This window comes from Anolis sagrei, chromosome 1 (assembly GCF_037176765.1).
Source record: "Anolis sagrei isolate rAnoSag1 chromosome 1, rAnoSag1.mat, whole genome shotgun sequence".
Lineage (NCBI taxonomy): Eukaryota > Metazoa > Chordata > Lepidosauria > Squamata > Dactyloidae > Anolis > Anolis sagrei.
The window spans coordinates 69,283,533-69,302,134 of NC_090021.1; the positions used below are offsets into that span (position 1 = coordinate 69,283,533).

Below are 18,602 nucleotides of genomic sequence, written 5' to 3' on the forward strand. Positions count from 1 at the left end.
GGCATGTTGGTGACCTTTTGAATAATTAGCTAGCTTGGATCCCAAGATTTCATTGTTACTGTTGCTGATGCATCCCTCATCAAGGAGTCATCTATGGGACATCATCTGTTGCCTCCATGTGCCTTTTCACCCTGGTCCTGCTACTTCTGTGCAGGCAACAGCAAGGAGGCAGAACAGAAGCCATCAAATTCATAGGTAGGTAGGAGACAGATGGCTGTCAGACAGGTGCAGCAGCAAAGAAGAGCAGCAAGCAAGCAGAAGATGGAAATGGTAGCAGCCAGTGCTACAACGAAGGGAAGAGCCACCCAAGCTACATGGGTAAGTCAGTGGGAAGGAAATGGAGAACAAAGGAATGATGGAGAGATATAGCATAATAAGGTAAAATGGGGCAGACAGAAAAAAAAACTGAGCTGAAGAAGGAGGATTACCTTCTTTCTATGGGGAGCAGGGCAATTTACGGTCCTGGTATCTTGCTACATTACATAAAATCTTACTCTAATATTCAGAAGATGAAATTTAGTAGGGAACTTAGGTTAAATTTTTTCAACTGTTTTTTAATCTTACAACTAAGATAGGAAAAGCTCTCTAGCATTTCCTAATCACTATACATTTTTCAATATGAGATTTTTGAGAAATCAGTAGAATTACCACAGTTTTGCACTGTATCTAATTCTAGTACATTTCCATTCATCTCAGTCTGGATATTTTCTTCTGTGGATCCCTTTGGTCTACTAACCTAATTTCATTACACTACTAAACCATAAGTCATAATGGAAGTAGGGGTAGGGGCTTTTTTGCTATTTTCTTCTTCCCCTTGCACTGTTTACCTTTTGAAAATACCAAAATGGATTTTCATGCGGAACAAGAAGCTGAAGAGCAAAAGGAACAAATTAGGAAAAGTGGCATCTCCCCCCTTGAAACAATCCTGCAGTTGCTTACACTACTCTTCCTCCATTAAATCAAATGTTTCATGTAGGCATTCACCTAGACAATTATTGTTTGTGAACACTGTAATATAAATAAAAATGGAAAGAAATCAGGAATCAGGAAATGGAATTTAAATATTATGATGCTAAATTTTTGATGGTTCAAATCCAGGGAGTGGGGTGAACTCCTGTTGTTAGGCCCACCTTCTGCCAACCTAGCAGTTCGAAAAGCATGCAAATGTGAGTAGATCAATAGGTACTGCTCCGGCGAAAAGGTAACGGTGCTCCATGCAGTCATGCTGGCCACACAACCTTGGAGGTCTACGGACAACACCAGTTCTTCGGCTTAGAAATGGAGATGTGCACCCCCCTCCCCCCAATTCGGACATAACTAGACCTTAATGTCAAGGAAAACCTTTACCTTTGTTAAATTTTTGGCTAAGAAGCTAAAGGAAAAATGTATGTGTAATGGAAATAAATGCTATTGTTTCTCTCAATAAACTGATTAGAAGACACCCTTCAAGGGAAAATTATTATGTAAACTTGTATTCCTGGCAACCATAAGGCAAAACAAAGATATTTTTATAAAACATTAACATGGGTCAGCATGTGAATTTTGACAAATTTGTTGGAAAGTTGTAATTTGAACTCTTTGCAACTGGAGTGAAGCTGTCCAGCAGTTATAGCTGAAACGAAATAGTTTCTTAGATTCAACTAAGTATTTTGTCTTCCCAGCACTTACATTGTGATAACATTTGTTCAAGAGAAGTAAGAGCAAAGTTGTTATAAGTCTGATTGGCCAAAGTTTTCCTGTGTTTTAGGCCTGTCACTAAAACACAGAGACAAGCTGATATTTCCACTGTTCATCCACTTAAAAATAGAACTGGCACACCATTCATTTATGGAGACAGGTATGCCAATGTCCATTGTGATCGAAATTCAGCTGTTAGGCTCAACTAGACCAGACTTGCTTAATAAAAAAACCTTATTCTATCTTTTCTTCAGAAAACCTTGGGTAATGCGATGTAGCATTTCCTAAGGATCTGATGTTAATTTGTAACTTCTTGCAGCAAGTTGTCTTCAACTATCTTTTAACAAAATAAGAACATGCAAGGAAAATCACCAAATTTGCAAAAGGTGTGTACAGTAGTTCTGTAAGTTTCCAAGACAATCTATTTCAGCTTGATATATCTCCCTTATCCTCCAAGAAAAGAAAAAAAAAAACCCCTCAGAACATGGTGAGGTTTTAAAAATATACCTCAATATGGTTTAAGGTATTAGCTTTGATCTGCTATTAAACCTTTTACTAATACAAACTGAAGGCAATTTTAGGTGGTGAAGTCTTATAAATTATTTGCTGGCTTTAACTTATCCTGGGTTGGAAAAAGAATAATTTAAAAACAGAAGGGAGGACAGCATTACTTAAGGTATTATTATAGCTTGGGAATGACAATCAAGACTTCTATTTGAAAAGGAGCTTTCAAAGCTGCATAGACAATTGCTTCGCTGTCTTTGAAATTTGCTATCTAGTGGTTTGAAGAGGAGTAAAACAATTTCTATTGTTAACATCAAAGCAGTACTGGCCTTGATTCCACTGCCAGTGTATCTATACCCCTATTCTGAAATATTTTATTTACATACACCTTGGTTTTTCCCCAATAAAACATACCTAAAGAGGTTCCCAAAACAGCAATCATAGGTGAGGTGGGATTTATTTAAAACTGTAATAACGTAAAACAACTTTAATATTACATATGGAGAGCAAACTGAAAGCCTCAAAAAACCCAATATTTGCCCAACTATTGTTTGTTTTACTATAGTCAAAGAGGCCACAGCAATATGTCTTAGAAGTCTGAAATGCAACCCCCAACGTCCCTCATATAGAGAAGTACCTGGAAGCAGCAAAGGGAAAAAGCTGGGAGAAGCAGGGATAGCAAGCCCTTTTCCTCAGTTGTTCAGAGTGCTCTATCCCCACTAAACATTACTGCTGGATTAGAAGTAAGGAAAGCAAGCCCTTTAGCATTATTGCCACAATCTATGGCTCAGTGTAGATATAGCAGGATCCCTTCCTTTTCCCTTCTTTCTTTCACTCATATTTGTATACGCAAAAAGACATCAGAACCTTCAGCTTTGATTTTTGAATTTGCAACAGGTCCTCACTATGTTTAACCTTGGAAAATTGTTAGTTGTTTTAACTGTGATAAATATGTGAAGTGTTATTCAAAAAAGTAGGGTGTGAATGAATGAATGAATGAATAAATAAACAGGAGCCAGTGTCAAAACTTAATTGTCAATGTTCTTAGAATTGTGCTCAATGAAACTATTAGCACAACACAAAGTCAATAGATAAACAGTACCATTCATTTTATATAAGTATTCCTCTGTGAGTTACCACTCAGGGCACTTCAAAAAATACAATCAATAAATAAGTCTTAAAAGTGAGGCCTACTCAACAAACAGCTATTGTAAAGAACATGTGGCACTCGCAGATTTCATTAATTGCCTAAACCATTAAGAAACTGTGATGTCATTTTCTGAATAAGCTGAGCGCAGTGGAAGAATTCAGCTGGAAGCACAAACAGCAAAAAGTAATGCGGTGGCCATCAAACTTTACATAAGTGAAGAATGAGATGCCACAATGAAGCCAGCAATAGGTTAAAATATAAAATTTTAAATAATGCTATGCACCTTATCACCCTGAAGGTTTACCGCACCAAACACCTTGCATAACCCAGGGGCTTGGAAGGGTACTTTCCGATCTGGACTGTTATTCATAAAAGGAAGGAGGAAGAGAAATGTATAGCACATGTTGCTGTGAGAGCATACGTGAAAACATACAAATACATGGTGGCTCCAAGGAGCAAATATAGAAAGCATCTCAGATTAGATAAATGCCAATTTTGCATTTTACTACAGCCACATGCCACTAACTAAATCTTGGGGCTATGGGAGTGTATCACCTGACCCATACACTACTCATATAGAAATAGATATCTTTACAAGTTACACATATTTCTGTAGTAAAATTATTGTAACTGCCCTTTTATAAGAAAAAAATACATCTGCAATTTTTATCATTCTGCCTTGTTCATATGATACAATGCAACAAATACAAGGAATTAAAGATACCTCTACTCTAACCACCTGTAAAAACTGAACCCCCTCTTTTCCCACAACTGAGAAATAGCAAAAAAGCAGTTTGCATGTAAAAATAAAACAGTATATTATCTGGAATATTAGCTTCAATAATGATCTATTATTATAATAGTCAATTGAATTTAACCATTAACATTTTATTATACATTTCTATCTAAGATTGGCCTTGGACAGCATATGTCTGATTCTGAAGTATTACAAAATGTCTACAACTGTCATTGCAATTCAATAATCACTTGAGAAAATAATTTCAATTAATTTTGCATCATTCCTACAATTTGAACTAACAGTATTTCTACAATGAGAACCGTTGTTCTTGTTTTGGATGGACATAAATAACGTTTTCTTGAAAGAAAGCTTTTCCACCAACCACCATCCCTCTTCTTTGTGCTTCACAGAAGCTGGAGCTCTGTTATAGCAAATGCTACCAATTTGTCTTGTGCGATCTCTTTCCCTTCCAACAATGTTCTCTATCAAAACACATCATGGAGCTACAGATCCTCATGTTCAAGAGGATTTCAGATTTTTAGAAAATATTTTTTCCCAAGGATGTGGAGCCTATAGTGAGCAATAATCTTGGTTTCCAACAACTTTTCCCCACACAAACAGTTCTTAGGTTCCAATCTACATGTTTGCTATACCATATATTTTCTCCTTTTTCACTTCTGCTGTCAGTAACTACAGAGCTAAATGTTCTTTTTAAGGGAAACATGTCTGTCTATTTATTTATTTATTTATCTATTTATTTATTTATTTATTTATGTATACCCTGCTTTTCTCCCTCACAAGACCCAAAGCAGCTTACAACATAGTAAAATTATGGAAACAACAATCCAAAAACAATCTTAGTACACTGGGATAGGAATAAAAACTGTCAGAGAAGGGAAGGGGCCTAAGAATGCTTGAAAAAGAATCTGGACAAAACACTGCCAACCTGAGAACATCTGGCCTGAGTGCACTCAGTGATTCGTGTCTCAGTAGGGACTTGTTTTATTTCAAATTCTAGTATAACACTAACCACTATTCACGCTTGTGTTAATATTACATGGTAGGCAACACAATTCTTGCTCTAAAATTAAAAATAAATCAACACATTGTTAATGCTACTGAGACAATTCCAAATTTCAAAAGATAAAAGTATAAAAATAGCAACTGACAAGAGAGTTGCATTCTGAATTCTTACAAAGAATTGCAAAATAATGTTATCATAAACAGAATTATAAGTTGTACTGGAAAACTATGCTTTAATTATTTCCTAAACCACAAAAAGAACTAGGACACGAAAAAAATTGCACATGAGCACTTCAACAGCAATTTATATTACTGTGTACTTTTTAAAATGCTTTGATTCTCAAGCATCTCCCCTCAAGAAAAAAAAAAGTCCAAGATGTTAATTCTCCATTCTTCTTCAAGGAGGCCATCAGACTACATAGTCTGGCAGATTCTTTTGGGACATATGTTTGGCACTAGAATATACATAATAAACATCTGAGAACTTGTGTTTCTCTTTGAGATATGAGATTATGTTGTCATTCTGTCTTGTGACATAGCTAGTTGAAGGCTAAAATGGTATATTAATGTTCATGGTTTATGAATATATGTATTAAGGTCAACAGAGACCAAGGAGACTGTGGGATGCACACTCCACAATGCACTCAGCAAGTTTCTAGATCTGCCTTTTAAAGCCTGTACTAATAGGCCACTATATTTAAAAAGTTTTCCTTCATTCCTTTATTCTTCCCCTTGATCCATTCCTCTAACACACTACACATTCAATCTCAAGATAACTCCTGCCATGTGCATGGATGTCTTAATTACACTTCATGCCAGAAACACAGAGAGGGGTCATTCAAATTTACAGAATGTTTGGGTCATTCATTTCAAGAAGTCCTCAGCTACAGAAAACATGAATGAGACAGAAAGCCATGCACCCCTGCACAAGAACGCGAAACAATATTTTTTGTAATATATGTTTTGCAAATTTTAAATGCCAACAATTTATACTGCAAATTAAATAGATATTCAATAATTATAGTAATAAACTGCTAACACGTTAAATTTGTAACACTATTTTCCAAAAATACCACACCAAGAAAAAGTTTCAACAGTACCTACAAAAACAATATCTGACAAATGCACACCCCTAGCCTTTTTCTCTTCACCTTCAGCTTCTGGTTTATTTCAATGACAGACTCATGTCTGACGTATCAGCCCAATTTTAAGACTATTGTATTCTTTTCTCCACCCCTCTTAGTGAGAAATTAAAACTCTTCCATGTCACTGTGGCATGGGGACTTTTATTAGTCCAAATGAGTATTGCTGGCTATGAATTTTGTTTTTTGTTTTTTCCTTAGGGGGATACTTTTTAAAACATGCACAGCATTTCATTAAAAAAAATGTTCCCTGAATGAAGATAACAGGTAACCTTTGCTATCTCTTTTGTTATTTTTTGCCTTTAGCCCTCAAAAAAGAAGCAAGCAGGCATACTATCTTACAGTTAGGCAGAAAATGTGATATATACCTCACTATTCATATCAACTGAGTAATTGGGATGGCTTTGTTTTATACCTTTTAAAGTGAAATCCAAAGATTTATCATGTTCCAATACACTGGCAAACTTGATAGTGCACTCATGAAAATATGCGTGGTTGTTTTCCATATGCAAAACCTTGTGCTCCTGTAGGATTGTGTATACTCCTGTACAGGCAGTCCTCAAGTTACAAGCAAGATAGGTTCTGTAGGTTGTGCATTTGTATGTAAGTCGGAATGGGTACCCTTTCAAGTTTAACTCCAGCCACATGCAAACACACACACATGCTTTGGATACCATAGGGAAGAGTTAACAACCCTGTGGTGTTTGTTTTGTTATCTGGTCACTGTTCAGAAGATTTCACCTCACTTTCTGTCCCTGAGATCACTGGATTTTGAAAAATTGGCTTGTTGTGGAAACAGTGGAGATTCAGTAGAGACACCTTTTCCTCACAAAAACTCTTCCAGAGATGAATTTACCTTTCTCTCACTTCTTGTAGTCTCAGCCCTGTTTGTAACTATGAGTCATTTGTAAGTCAGATGTTTGTAACTCAGGAACTGTCTGTACTTTATCTTGAACCTTTATCTTGAACATTCTGGTTTCTCTGGTGCCCAAGTCTACATTTGTATAGTTAAAATTAGTGTGCTATTGTGCCCACTCTTGAAGATGTTTGATCTAGCCCTAGTGGCAGATACCCATAACACATTCTATATAAGCTCTTTTAAGAATATGCATTTACGCTGGCCAAAAAAGCTGAAGCAAAATCATTTACTGGGACTAGTTACAAGAAGCACACAGTTCCTTTGTGACAATTCCATTGGCTACTTGTCTGTTTCCGAGCACAGTTTAAAGCTACATGACCTCTAAAGCCCTTTCTGGCTTGCGCCCAGGCTATTTAAGGAATTATATTCTGCTTGTGCTTTGAGCACTTAAAGGGAGCACCTTCTGTAAATCCCATCAGCTTCGCAGACACATGATGAGAATGTGGACCTTCTGGTGGCTGCTCCTAGATGGTGGGACTCCATGCCTAGGGAGAAAGTAGACTGGCATCCTCCTTCTGTCAGCAGGTGAAACTCTTTTTATTGTAAAAGACTTATGGAAATGAAATGTTCCATAACGAAGGCTTTTATTAGTGTGCTGAACCGTTTTGCCTTGGTTTTAGAGCCAGTGTTTTAAATTATGTTTAACTGTATATATAATTTAGTTATGTTTAAGGGAAATAGTTTTAATCTTTTAAATTTATACAATATGTGTTTGACCTAATCTGTGTCAAATTTTGGTAAGCCAACTTGAGTCCCACCCTTGTGAGAGACGTGGGACAAAAATATGGAAAGTATGAGCAAAAGATGATTAAGATCTTATAGTCAACCTTCCGAATGGATGGCTTAAAAATACTCCCCAACTCGAAATCCAAAAAATACTCTTAATTTTGCTATTTTCTGTAAGGGACACAATTTTACTATCCCACCGAATATCATTAGACTTGTCCTCACAACGGATCCTGCAACCAATTCCCAGCGGATACCAAGGGCCCACTATAATTTGAATGGTTGCAAAAGTTGAACAGTGAGAAAAACTGACAGGAAGAAAATCAAAGCATATAACATCTGGTTCTGGAGAAGAGTTATGTGGACTGGACACCATGAACTGCTAAAAACACTAATAAATGGGTCCTAAAACAAATAAATCCTGAATTCTTATATGCAAAGATTAATAAACAAAGGCAGGAATACTGTGGCCACATCATGAGAAGACAAGATTCATTTGGTAAGGTGAAGGACAGGAGGGAAAGAGGAAGACCACATCCCAGAACAGATTAAACCAGGGAAGCAACATCCTCGAGTCACCACAACCTGAGCAGGGTGGATGCAAATAGCCTGAGTTGGAGGTCCTCATCATAGGGGCATCAAAGATGATCTAACAGCAGCTAACAACAGCAAATGATTGAGGAAAATAATGCATTGGATATTTGTGTTCCTACTCTGTATGGTGCCAATATGATCTCCTGATAATCAATACGGATGGCAATACATACATCACATGTCACACTGTTACCACACAAATGCAATGTTTTTAAAAAGTTCCTCATATGTTTATGCAAACACACAAGTCTTAACAGCTTAGAAAATGAGACTTGCCGTGGCTAACCAATAGTAACTGCTTATCATTTATCTGAACATTTGATGACATTGCATTTGACAAGAACATCTGCAACATCTCGTTGATATCTTTTGATTTCTCCAAAGGCTATCATAACCCCCACTCTATAAAAAATATCCTGTGGAAAAAAATCTATCAACAATTATGTATTGTCGAAGGTTTTGAAGATGCCAGTCACAGATGCAGGTGAAACATCAGGAGAAAATGCTGCAAGTACATGACAAAACAGCCCGGAAACCACGAAACTATTGTACTGTAAAAAGTAGTTACGCTATAAAAGTAGATTCCCTCTGACAAATGTGTCTTACTAACTTGTAAATCTGTTTAATAGAGCAGTATTAACTTTGCTTACTTTTAATATATATATAAAATGCATATATATTGGGGTAACAAATCCATCAAGGCACAAGGGTAGGAAAATATTAGTATTGCGTGCTAGGGTGAACTAATGTTGATTTTATCTGAGATAAATGCATACTTATTTCTCAAAACATGCATAATTTTCTTTCAAAACATTTTCACCCTTCCCTATTATTTCACAATTTATTGGTTCATTTCATATAATCTTACACCACCAAACTTGTTTTCAAATCAATGTCCCATAAAACTTGTAAGATTTACTGTTAATGCAATTTCCTCAGGGATCCAAACAATATGTTGGCTTAAAGAACAGATTGTTATGTACACATTAGGAAAACAATCTATGATTTATTTCATCATATATGAACATTGAAACTACTGCAAGACAAACTCACAAGACATTATTTCTATCGCCATAGCTTTAGGGCCATACATAATGTACAGAAGAAGAAAAAACAGGAAAGAGAGTGTTGTGCAACATACAAGTGCAATTAACACATTTTATCACTCACAGGCACATTTCACTTTTAAAAACTGAGTAAGAATTCCTCAAGGGAATGGAATTCTACATAGTTGCATACTCTACACACTTCCTCATATCTAGGGCTGGGGATGACAGAAAAAACCTAGTGACTGGGTGAAAGTACCCAAAGTTGGGGGTGGTCTGTTCTCCTTCAAAAGAATAATAATTAAGGTTTACTGTGAAATGTTTGTTTAGCAGAACTTGCTTTAGCTTATCCTAGAGGAGTCACAATTCAGTGGTAAAAATGTGCTTTCCATTCCTAAAGATCTCAGATATAATCCCTGGCATCTAATAAGGGGCTCAATAAGGGTCTTTGGACCATAATAAAATGTTGTTGTTGTTATAATAAGGGATGAAACCTTATTTGGGATGCTTTCCAATTCTGCAGCACTATGATTTCAAACAGAACTAGGAAACAATTCTGCCTAAAACCTTGGAAATCTCCTGCCAGTCAGAGGGTACAGTTTGCCATGGCTCAATGCGATGGAATCCTAGGAGTTGTAGTTTTACAAGGTCTCTAGTCAAAGGGACCAAACAACCCCAATGATTCCATAGCACTGAGCCATGGCAGTTAAAGTGGTACTAAACTGCATTAATTCTCAGGTGTAGATGAAGTCAGAATGAACATTAGTGATATCGAAAGACTAATAGTTTGAATCTGTGTAATAAGAGAGAAAGAAAGTAGTAACCTTCATGCAAATTTATCAGAAAGAAGTTGTACTGAGCAAAGCATGCAAAGAGTTGCACACTGGATAGCACCTGGCTAACAAGCTGTAACGCACAGGTCAAACAAGAGAAAAACAACTGTAAGGCCTGAGTGTAAAACAACTAGTTGTCAAAGGCTTTCATGGCCGGAATCACTGGGTTGCTGTGAGTTTTCTGGGCTGTATGGCCATGTTCCAGAAGCATTCTCTCCTGATGTTTGCCCACATCTATGGCAGGCATCCTCAGAAGTTCAGAGGTCTGTTGGAAACTAGGCAAGTGAGGTTTATATATCTGTGGAATAATGTCCAGGGTGGGAGAAAGAACTCTTGTCTGCTTGAGGCAAGTATGAATGTTGCAATTGGCCAACAGACCTTTCCAACAGACCTCTCAACCTCTGAGGATGGCTGCCATAGATGTGGGCAAAACGTCAGCAGAGAATGCTTCTGGAACATGGTAATACAGCCCGGAAAACTCACAGTAACCCAACAACTAGTAACCCAACAACACATTAGTGGCATTTCTGGATTCACAAAATATTTTTAAAAATATATAGGCTGAACATGCCATGTCGATGGAAAGAAGCGGGGAAGGCGTAGTGGGAGAGGGAAAGGTAAAGGCCACAAGAAAGGGAGGAGGAGGAGGAGACGCCACCACTAAGTTCTACCACTCTGGCCTCCGTTGCCCTTGATTTCAAGTCATCCAAATCAACAAAACTTCTGTCAAAAGAAAGCAAAATGAAACAAAACCACTCCTTCCACTGAAACATGCAGGAAGAATGCTCAAAAATCAGGGAGCCTGGAACAAGTCTAAACTTTGCCACCTGTCAATAAATGCTGACATTTAAATATAAGTATATGCGTGTGTGTGTGTGTGTGTATGTGTAGAAATATATATATGCTCACATACATATAGGCTGAACATGAAGGTTTTCTCAGTTTCTACAACAAATCCAGATAGTGAAGAAAATGATAACACAACTCTCTTTGATTACTGGAAAGAGGTTTAAAGAGAAAAAAACCCTTTAATGCTACTTACTCAAATGCGAAGAAGAGCCCACTGGTAACCAAGATAAGAACAAGCGTCAGGTAGAAGACGCCTGTTTGGCGAGCCATCATGATTCTTCCATTGCAAAAGAATTTGTTTCTTCCCGGAAAAACCTCCCATTTCCTCTTGGAAGTCACTTTCTTCTTCTTATGGGGAGACTCCATGGGAGATGAGGAACTGTGAGTGCTGATCTGGCTGTATTCACAGTCTTTCATGGGTCCTCCGTCACCTCCTCCAGGAGTCATGGGGAAATAATACAGAGGGGGACACCCCTCGCAGAAAGAAGAAGAATAACCCTTGGCTGAAGTGTATTCCAGAGTCACTGTGAGTTATTTCAGTCAAATAAGCTTATCGGGGCATTGTAAAATATCCAGGTAACTCTTGAGAGCCCAAAGATGTCATTCTGGAAGCAATGTGTAGTCTTTCCCTTCTTCCCAATTAAAAGAATTCTTTAAAAAAATTAAAACGGTTCTTTGAAGTGCATAATTATACAATAAAAAGGACTTACAAAAGCTAAAATATAAATCAGTTGCAAGTTAATCATAAACACTGGAAGGATTTTGAAGCATTGTTTGTGCCTTTTGTTTAACAATGAATTTTGTTCCACGTTTTCCTAAGAATGTCTTGGTCAAGGCTGAGGCTAGCAGTCTGAGTCAACTCTTGTCACAGAGCTTTGATTGGAATTGTTATGCAGACCATTTTACAAAAAAAAATATAGAAAATACAGTTTTATTAATTTCTTCAGGTGTATCCAGAGTTCAGCGGAGAAACAATCTATAGTATCAATAGAGTCAATGAAGTTGAGGAGGATTATTGCTCTGTACAACAACACAGAAGATTTATTCCTGCTTTCTCTTGCTCTACAAGCCAAGTCTTCCCAAGCATTAAAGAGACACAGTTCATATCCATGCTAGGAAAATATATGAAAATTCTTAACATGGCTGAAGCCAGAATTCATTTCCATATGTTGGGAAATATTCGGCTTTTTCTTTTGGGAAAGGTGTTACAGGAGAGTCAAAAAAATCTATATTAGAGAGCCTTGCTCCTGCTTCTCCTTCCTAGTGCTCTTTTGAAGCAAACAGGCTTTCAGACCTCTAAATACACACAATAAAGGGACTCTCTCTAGTTGTGAGGTAGGTCTCACCAGTGAGCTTTCTGGTCCAGGCTCTGTCTAGAAGTCCAGCAGGTCCAGGATCCGTCTAGAAGTCCTGTCCTTCTCTTTCCCTCAGTCCTCCACACTCGGAGCCCCAAAAGCTGTCCAGGGAAGGAGGAATGTGGAGGGAAAGAGATGTAGGAGAATGAAGAAGCCACTCTTCAATCATTTATCTAGCTTTATCTCCGGCTGGCAGCCCAAGCAGAAGCCGCCACCTTTTCCTCCTCATGGCCTTGAGAGAGAGAAAGGAAAGAAGTGGGGGAGGAAAGCCCAAAATGCGAGGAAGAGCAGGAAAAAGGAGGAGGAGAAGAGAAGGATGGAGAAAGCAAGGAAAGAAAGAAAGGGTGGAAGTGAAGAAGGAAGGGTGACAGGAAGAAAGGGAGGGAAAAGGGGAGAAGGAAGGAAGAGAAGGGAGGAAGAAAAGTAGGAGAAGCGGGAGGAAGTGAAAAAAGAAGGGAAACAGAGGAAGGAAGGAAGAAAGGAAGGAAGTTGGGAGGGGAGGGAGGAAGGGAGGGAGGAAGAAAGGGAGGAAGGAAAGAAAGAAATTGAGGGAAACGGGAGGAAGGAAGGACAGAAGGGAAGAAGGGAGGGAGAAAGAAAGGGTGGAAGAGAAGAAGGAAGGGAGATAGAGAGGGAGAAAAGGAGGGAGGAAGCAAAAAAAGGGAGATAGGAAGAAAGGGAGGGAAAAAGGAAAGGAGGAAGGAAAGAAGGGAGGAAGAAAGGGAGGGAAAAAGGAAAGGAGGAAAGGAAGGAAGGAAGGAAGGAAGGAAGGAAGAAGGGAGGGAAGAGAAAGGAAAGAAGGAAGAGAGGAAAGAAGGGAGGAAGCAAAGGGGGGAAAGGAGGATGTGAAGGAAGGGAGACAGAGAGGAAGGGAGAGGAGGGGAAGGAAGGAAGGAAGGAAGGAAGGAAGGGGAGGGAGGAAGAAAAGGAGGGGAAAGGAAAGGAAGAAGGAAAGGAAGAAGGAAGAGACAGAAAAGGGAGGAAGAAGAGAAGGAAGGAGAAAAGGAAGGGAGGGAGAAGGAAGGAAAAATAAAGAAAAGGAGGGAGAAGAGAAAGAATAAAGGAAGGGAAGGAGGGAGGGAGAAAGAGAGGTAGGAAGGAAAAAAGGAGAGGAAGGTGGTTGCTCGCTCGCTGTTCTCCTTTCCCGTTCCTCCTCCTCCTTCTTCTCGGGCGGGGAAGCAAGGAGGGCGAGTCCCTTTCCCTCTTGAATGCGGTGGTAGGAGAGGCGCTCGGTTCGGTCGAGGGCAGGCAGGCAGGGGGGAAGGTCAAGGAGAGGACCCGAGCGGGCAGAAGGGTGGCCCTCCTCCGCCTCCGCCGCCTCTGCCTCGGGGCTTGCCCTTCTCCGCCTTCATGGTGAGACTCGGAGGCGCGGCTCGGTTCCTCTTCCTTCAGGCCAAAGGCGGCCTGCTTGCCTGCGCGGGTCCTATTCCGCCCCAAGCCTTTCCTGCGCGGCCCTTCCCTCTCTCAGCCGCTCCTCCGCCGCCAGAGACAGCCGCTCTCCCTCCGCCGTGCCTCCGGAGCCTCTCCCTCCGCCCTCCTCCCTCCCTCTCTCCCTCCCTCAGAAACCGGCCCACTCTCCCTCCTCCTCCTCCTCCTCTTTCCTCCTCATGCCGAGACATTCGCGCTCTAGGCCTTCTGGGAAACGTAGTCCGGAGCCTGCTTCCGCGTGCCGTAGATTCCATTGCCGAAGCGGAAGTTCCCTTATTGGAAGGACTACACCTCCCAGAGTGCCTTCTTTCTACTGTGTTTGACGGCTTGGCACTGTGTGTTTAATACTATCCTCAGGGCGAAGGAGGGAAGACGAGGGAGGAGCAATTAAAGGAGGAGAAGAAGGGCGGGTGTAACTAATTACTCTGTAAACTCAGGACACGTTGTCGCTAATTGGGTTGAACTCTTAGAATTGTAATGATTTTGAGAGGAAAGTTACAGCAACATCTGAAGAGAGGAAGAATCTGGGCCTTCTGACATAGTCTATAGCAGGCATGGGCCAACTTGGGCCTTCCAGGTGTTTTGGACTTCAACTCTCACAATTCCTAGCAGCCTCCGGCCCCTTCTTTTTCCCCTTCAGCCAGCGGCTGAAGGGGAAAAAAGAAGGGGCCTGAGGCTGCTAGGAATTGTGGGAGTTGAAGTCCAAAACACCTGGAAGGCCCAAATCTGCCCAGGCCTCATCTATAGGCATTAAATGTGGCATGGGCACTGCATGGGCATCCCAAACTCTGTCCAGTTGTTTGGCACTGAAAACAATCAGGGCTTAAGCCTGGGAACTCTCCGAGGTATGACATTGAAGGCTGAGGAAGTAAGAAAGGAGTAGTGGTTTAGCAGCCAGAAAGAGGAAATAAAGAAGCTATAGAAACCGAACCTCTCCGCCATAAAATCATCAACTCTTTGGTGTAATTACATAACCCGAAAGGTGTCATTACAGTAAAGGGTGGGAATTCCTTTGTACTTTCTCCAAACACCAGGCTTCACTGCAAATATGAGATCATACTCACTTCATTAGTCACAGATCCTTTTAATATACTAATGTGGTAGTATAACCTCCTAATCTTGATTTTTATTGCAGCAGCTACTTTAAGATCAAAGGGGTGGGAAGTATATGAGAGGAAATATAAAGCAACAATTCCAATTTGCAGTTTAATGTTTGGAGAGCCATATCCTACGGCGCATTAGCTCCACACAAACGAAGTTATGGTAGTGTTTTGCAACCTTCCTAATGCTGTGACCTCTTAATAGTTATTAACAGTTCATCATGTTGTGACGATACCCAACCATAAAATTATTTTAGTTGCTACTTCATAACTGTAATCTTGCTACTGTTATGAATCATAATGTAAATATCTGATATGCAGGGTGTATTTTCATTCACTGGACCAAATTTGGCACAAATACCCGATAGGCCCAAAGGTGGGGGGGGGGGGGTTGATTTTGTCATTTGGGAGTTGTGGTTGCTGGGATGTATAGTTATACTACAATCAAAGAGCATTCTGAACTTCAACAATATAATTTAACAAACTTGGCACATAGAACTCCTACGACCAACAGAAAATACTGGAAGGGTTTGGTGGGCATTGACCTTGAGTTTTGGAGTTGTAGTTCACCGACATCCAGAGAGCACTGTGGACATTTTCAAACAATGATGGATCTGGAAAAAAAAGAATAATCCATATGCCCAAATATGGACACAGATGGAGTTTGGGGAAATAGACCTTGACATTTGGGAGTTGTAGTTGCTGGGATTTATAGTTCACCTACAATCAAAGAGCATTCCGAACTCCACCAATGATGGAATTGAACCAAACGTGGCATACAGGACTCCCATGTCCAACAGATAACATTAGGTGGGCATTGACCTTGAGTTTGGGAGTTGTAGTTCACCTACACCCAGAGAGCACTGTCGACTCAAACAATGATGGATCTGGACCAAACTTTGCACGAATATTCAATATGCCCAAATGTGAACACTGGTGGAGTTTGGGGAAAATACATCTTGACATTTGGGATTTGTAGTTGCTGGGATTTATAGTTCACCTACAATCAGAGCATTCTGAATCCCACCAACAATAGAGTTGGGCTGAACATCCTACACAGAACTCCCATGACCAACAGAAAATACTGTGTTTTCTAATGGTCTTTAGTAACCCCTCTGACACCCCCTTGCGAGTGCGGAGAAGAACAAACCACTGACCACCTGCTGCAATGCACCCCGCGCCCTGCCACATGCACAATGGAGGACCTTCTTGCGGCAACCCCAGAGGCACTCCAAGTGGCCAGATACTGGTCAAAGGACATTTAACCAAATACCAAATTTGCAAAATCTGTGTGTTTTTTTCCTTTTTCTTTTTAATCTGTGTGTTTGTTTTGCTCTGTTAGAATTGTAATACAATGGTTGCTGATGACACGATAAATAATAAAATACCCCCTTGTGACCCACCATACCGCCAGGTTGAGAAACACTGAGTTATAAAATGAAATCTGGTTGCTTTCAACCCAAAAGGGTTTCAACTTAAATGTGTTGATTTTAAGAGAAAGATCTGAGAGTTTAAATTCTTTGAATTTGTGGGTTCAGTTCAAATTGACACGAGTGAAGTAAGAGAACATTCAGGAAATGTTAATTAAGTTGAAAATACTACCCTGCCATTACTCAGTGTCTGTTCTTCTGGTAATAACATTAACTGCAATACTGGGAGGTTTTTTTTGTTAGTTTATATAAAGATAGTTTAGTCACTATGGTAACAGATGGTACAGATAGATGAGGGCTATAATTCCATGCAACATAATTGGAATGCCTACTGATTAAAATTAAGGAAGAATGTGCAAAAGCAGCTGAATATGAAGAAAGCAAAAAAAAAAAAAAAAGACACAGAAGTTTCCATAACTTACAAGTAGATGCTAAAGTCAATTAAATCGTTAAAGATTTACAATACCTTGCTTCAGTCATTATGCAAAATGAGAACAAGTCAATAAATCAGACAAATTTCAAGACTTTGAAAGGCAGCTATAAAGGAACTAGATACAATCCTCAAATGTAAAGATATATTATTGAATATCAAAGTCAGAATAATGTCTTGCTATTTTCCTATTATTTCTACCATATGGCAACCGTAAGGTGACCCTATCACAGGATTAGTTTGGCAAGATTTGTTCAGATTGAGGTTGTCATTGCCTTCCTCTGCGGTAGAGATAATGTGGGTTGCCCAAGGTCACCCAATGGGTTTCCATGGCTGAATGAAGAAAGCCAACTAATTGGAAATGTGGTGCTGGAGGAAAGTTCCACAAACAGCATGTATTGCCAAAAAAGCCACAGAAATTGTTTTGACAGTAATTAAAGCCTGAACTATCACTAGAAACCAAGATGACTAAACTGAGACTGTGATGACATGACTCACTGGAAAATATTATAAGACTCAATAAAGTTAAAGGCAGCAAGGTAAGAGAAGCTCCACATGACAGGTGGATTGACTCATTCAAAGAAGCCATTGCCCAAAGTTTGCCAGATCTGAATAGGGCTGTCAAATGAATCCCATATAAGTCACTTATTCATAGGATTGCCATTTTTGAAAGCCAATTTAGCAACAAATTCCATATCTACTTATGAGTATATCCCATTCATAATTATACCGCTGAGCTACTGAACTTGCTGACAGAAAGGTTGGTGGTTCGAATCTGAGGAGCGAGGTCAGCTCCTGCTGTTAGCCCCAGCTTCTGCCAACCTAGCAGTTTGAAAACATGGAAATGTGAGTAGATCAATAGGTACCGCTTTTGCGGGAAGGTAATGGCGCTCCATGCAGTCAAGCTGGCTGCATTACCTTTGAGGTGTCTATAAACAACATTGGCTCTTTGGCTTAGTAATAGAGATGCAATACCTTTACTATTTATGTTTATATCTATGATTTAATGCATTTGTTTATGACTAACAACAACCTTAAGATTGAGTTTTGTTATCAAGCCTTGTTTATAAGGGGTTTGCCTTTGCATTCCTCTAAGGCTGGATCTACACTGACCTATATCCCAGGATCTGATGCTAGATTATCTGATTATGACAGATTATCTAGCAGTATAGACTCATGTAATCCAATTCAAAGCAGATTATCTGGGATCAGATCCCGTGAGTCTTAGGCAGTGTAGATCCAGCCTAAGACTCAGACAATGTCACTTGCCCAGTGTCATCCCATGTGGTTGAATTGGAATTCACACACACCCTTGTCTCCAGAATCATACTGCAACACTTAACTACCAATTCACACTGGCTCTCTGATTTATGCATTGATTGGTTCAAAAAAGTTGAAAATCCTTTATCCAGAATTCTGAAATACCCCAAAATCTAAAATTGTCCACATGGGTGCAGAGATAGTGAAACCTTTGCTTTCTGGTAGCTCAATGTATACAAATGCAAAAAATAGAATAAATACTATATACATTTATATCTAGGGTAAGTGTGCAAGGTGTATACAAATCATAACGGAATTTCATGTTTGACTTGGGTCCCATCTCCAGGATATCTCATTATATGTGCAAATACAGGTATTCCAAAATCCAAAACCCTTT

At 39.5% G+C, this 18,602-nt stretch overlaps 1 protein-coding gene across 9 annotated transcripts in view; it reads right to left on the reverse strand.

The window, feature by feature from the left end:
- Positions 1 to 14,106, reverse strand: part of ZDHHC14 (zinc finger DHHC-type palmitoyltransferase 14) — a 54,871-nt gene extending 40,765 nt beyond the window's left edge. For 7 of the 9 annotated variants that reach the window (XM_060753640.2, XM_060753638.2, XM_060753639.2 and 4 more), the window contains exon 1: positions 11,396 to 14,105. In XM_060753640.2, coding sequence (XP_060609623.2) covers positions 11,396 to 11,649 — 254 coding nt within the window. In that variant the 5' untranslated portion in view covers positions 11,650 to 14,105. Of the gene's footprint in view, positions 1 to 11,395 lie in introns of all 9 variants that reach the window. The other 2 variants (XM_060753637.2, XM_067465880.1) reach the window with 2 other exon arrangements.
- Between the last annotated feature and the right edge of the window lie 4,496 nt (positions 14,107 to 18,602).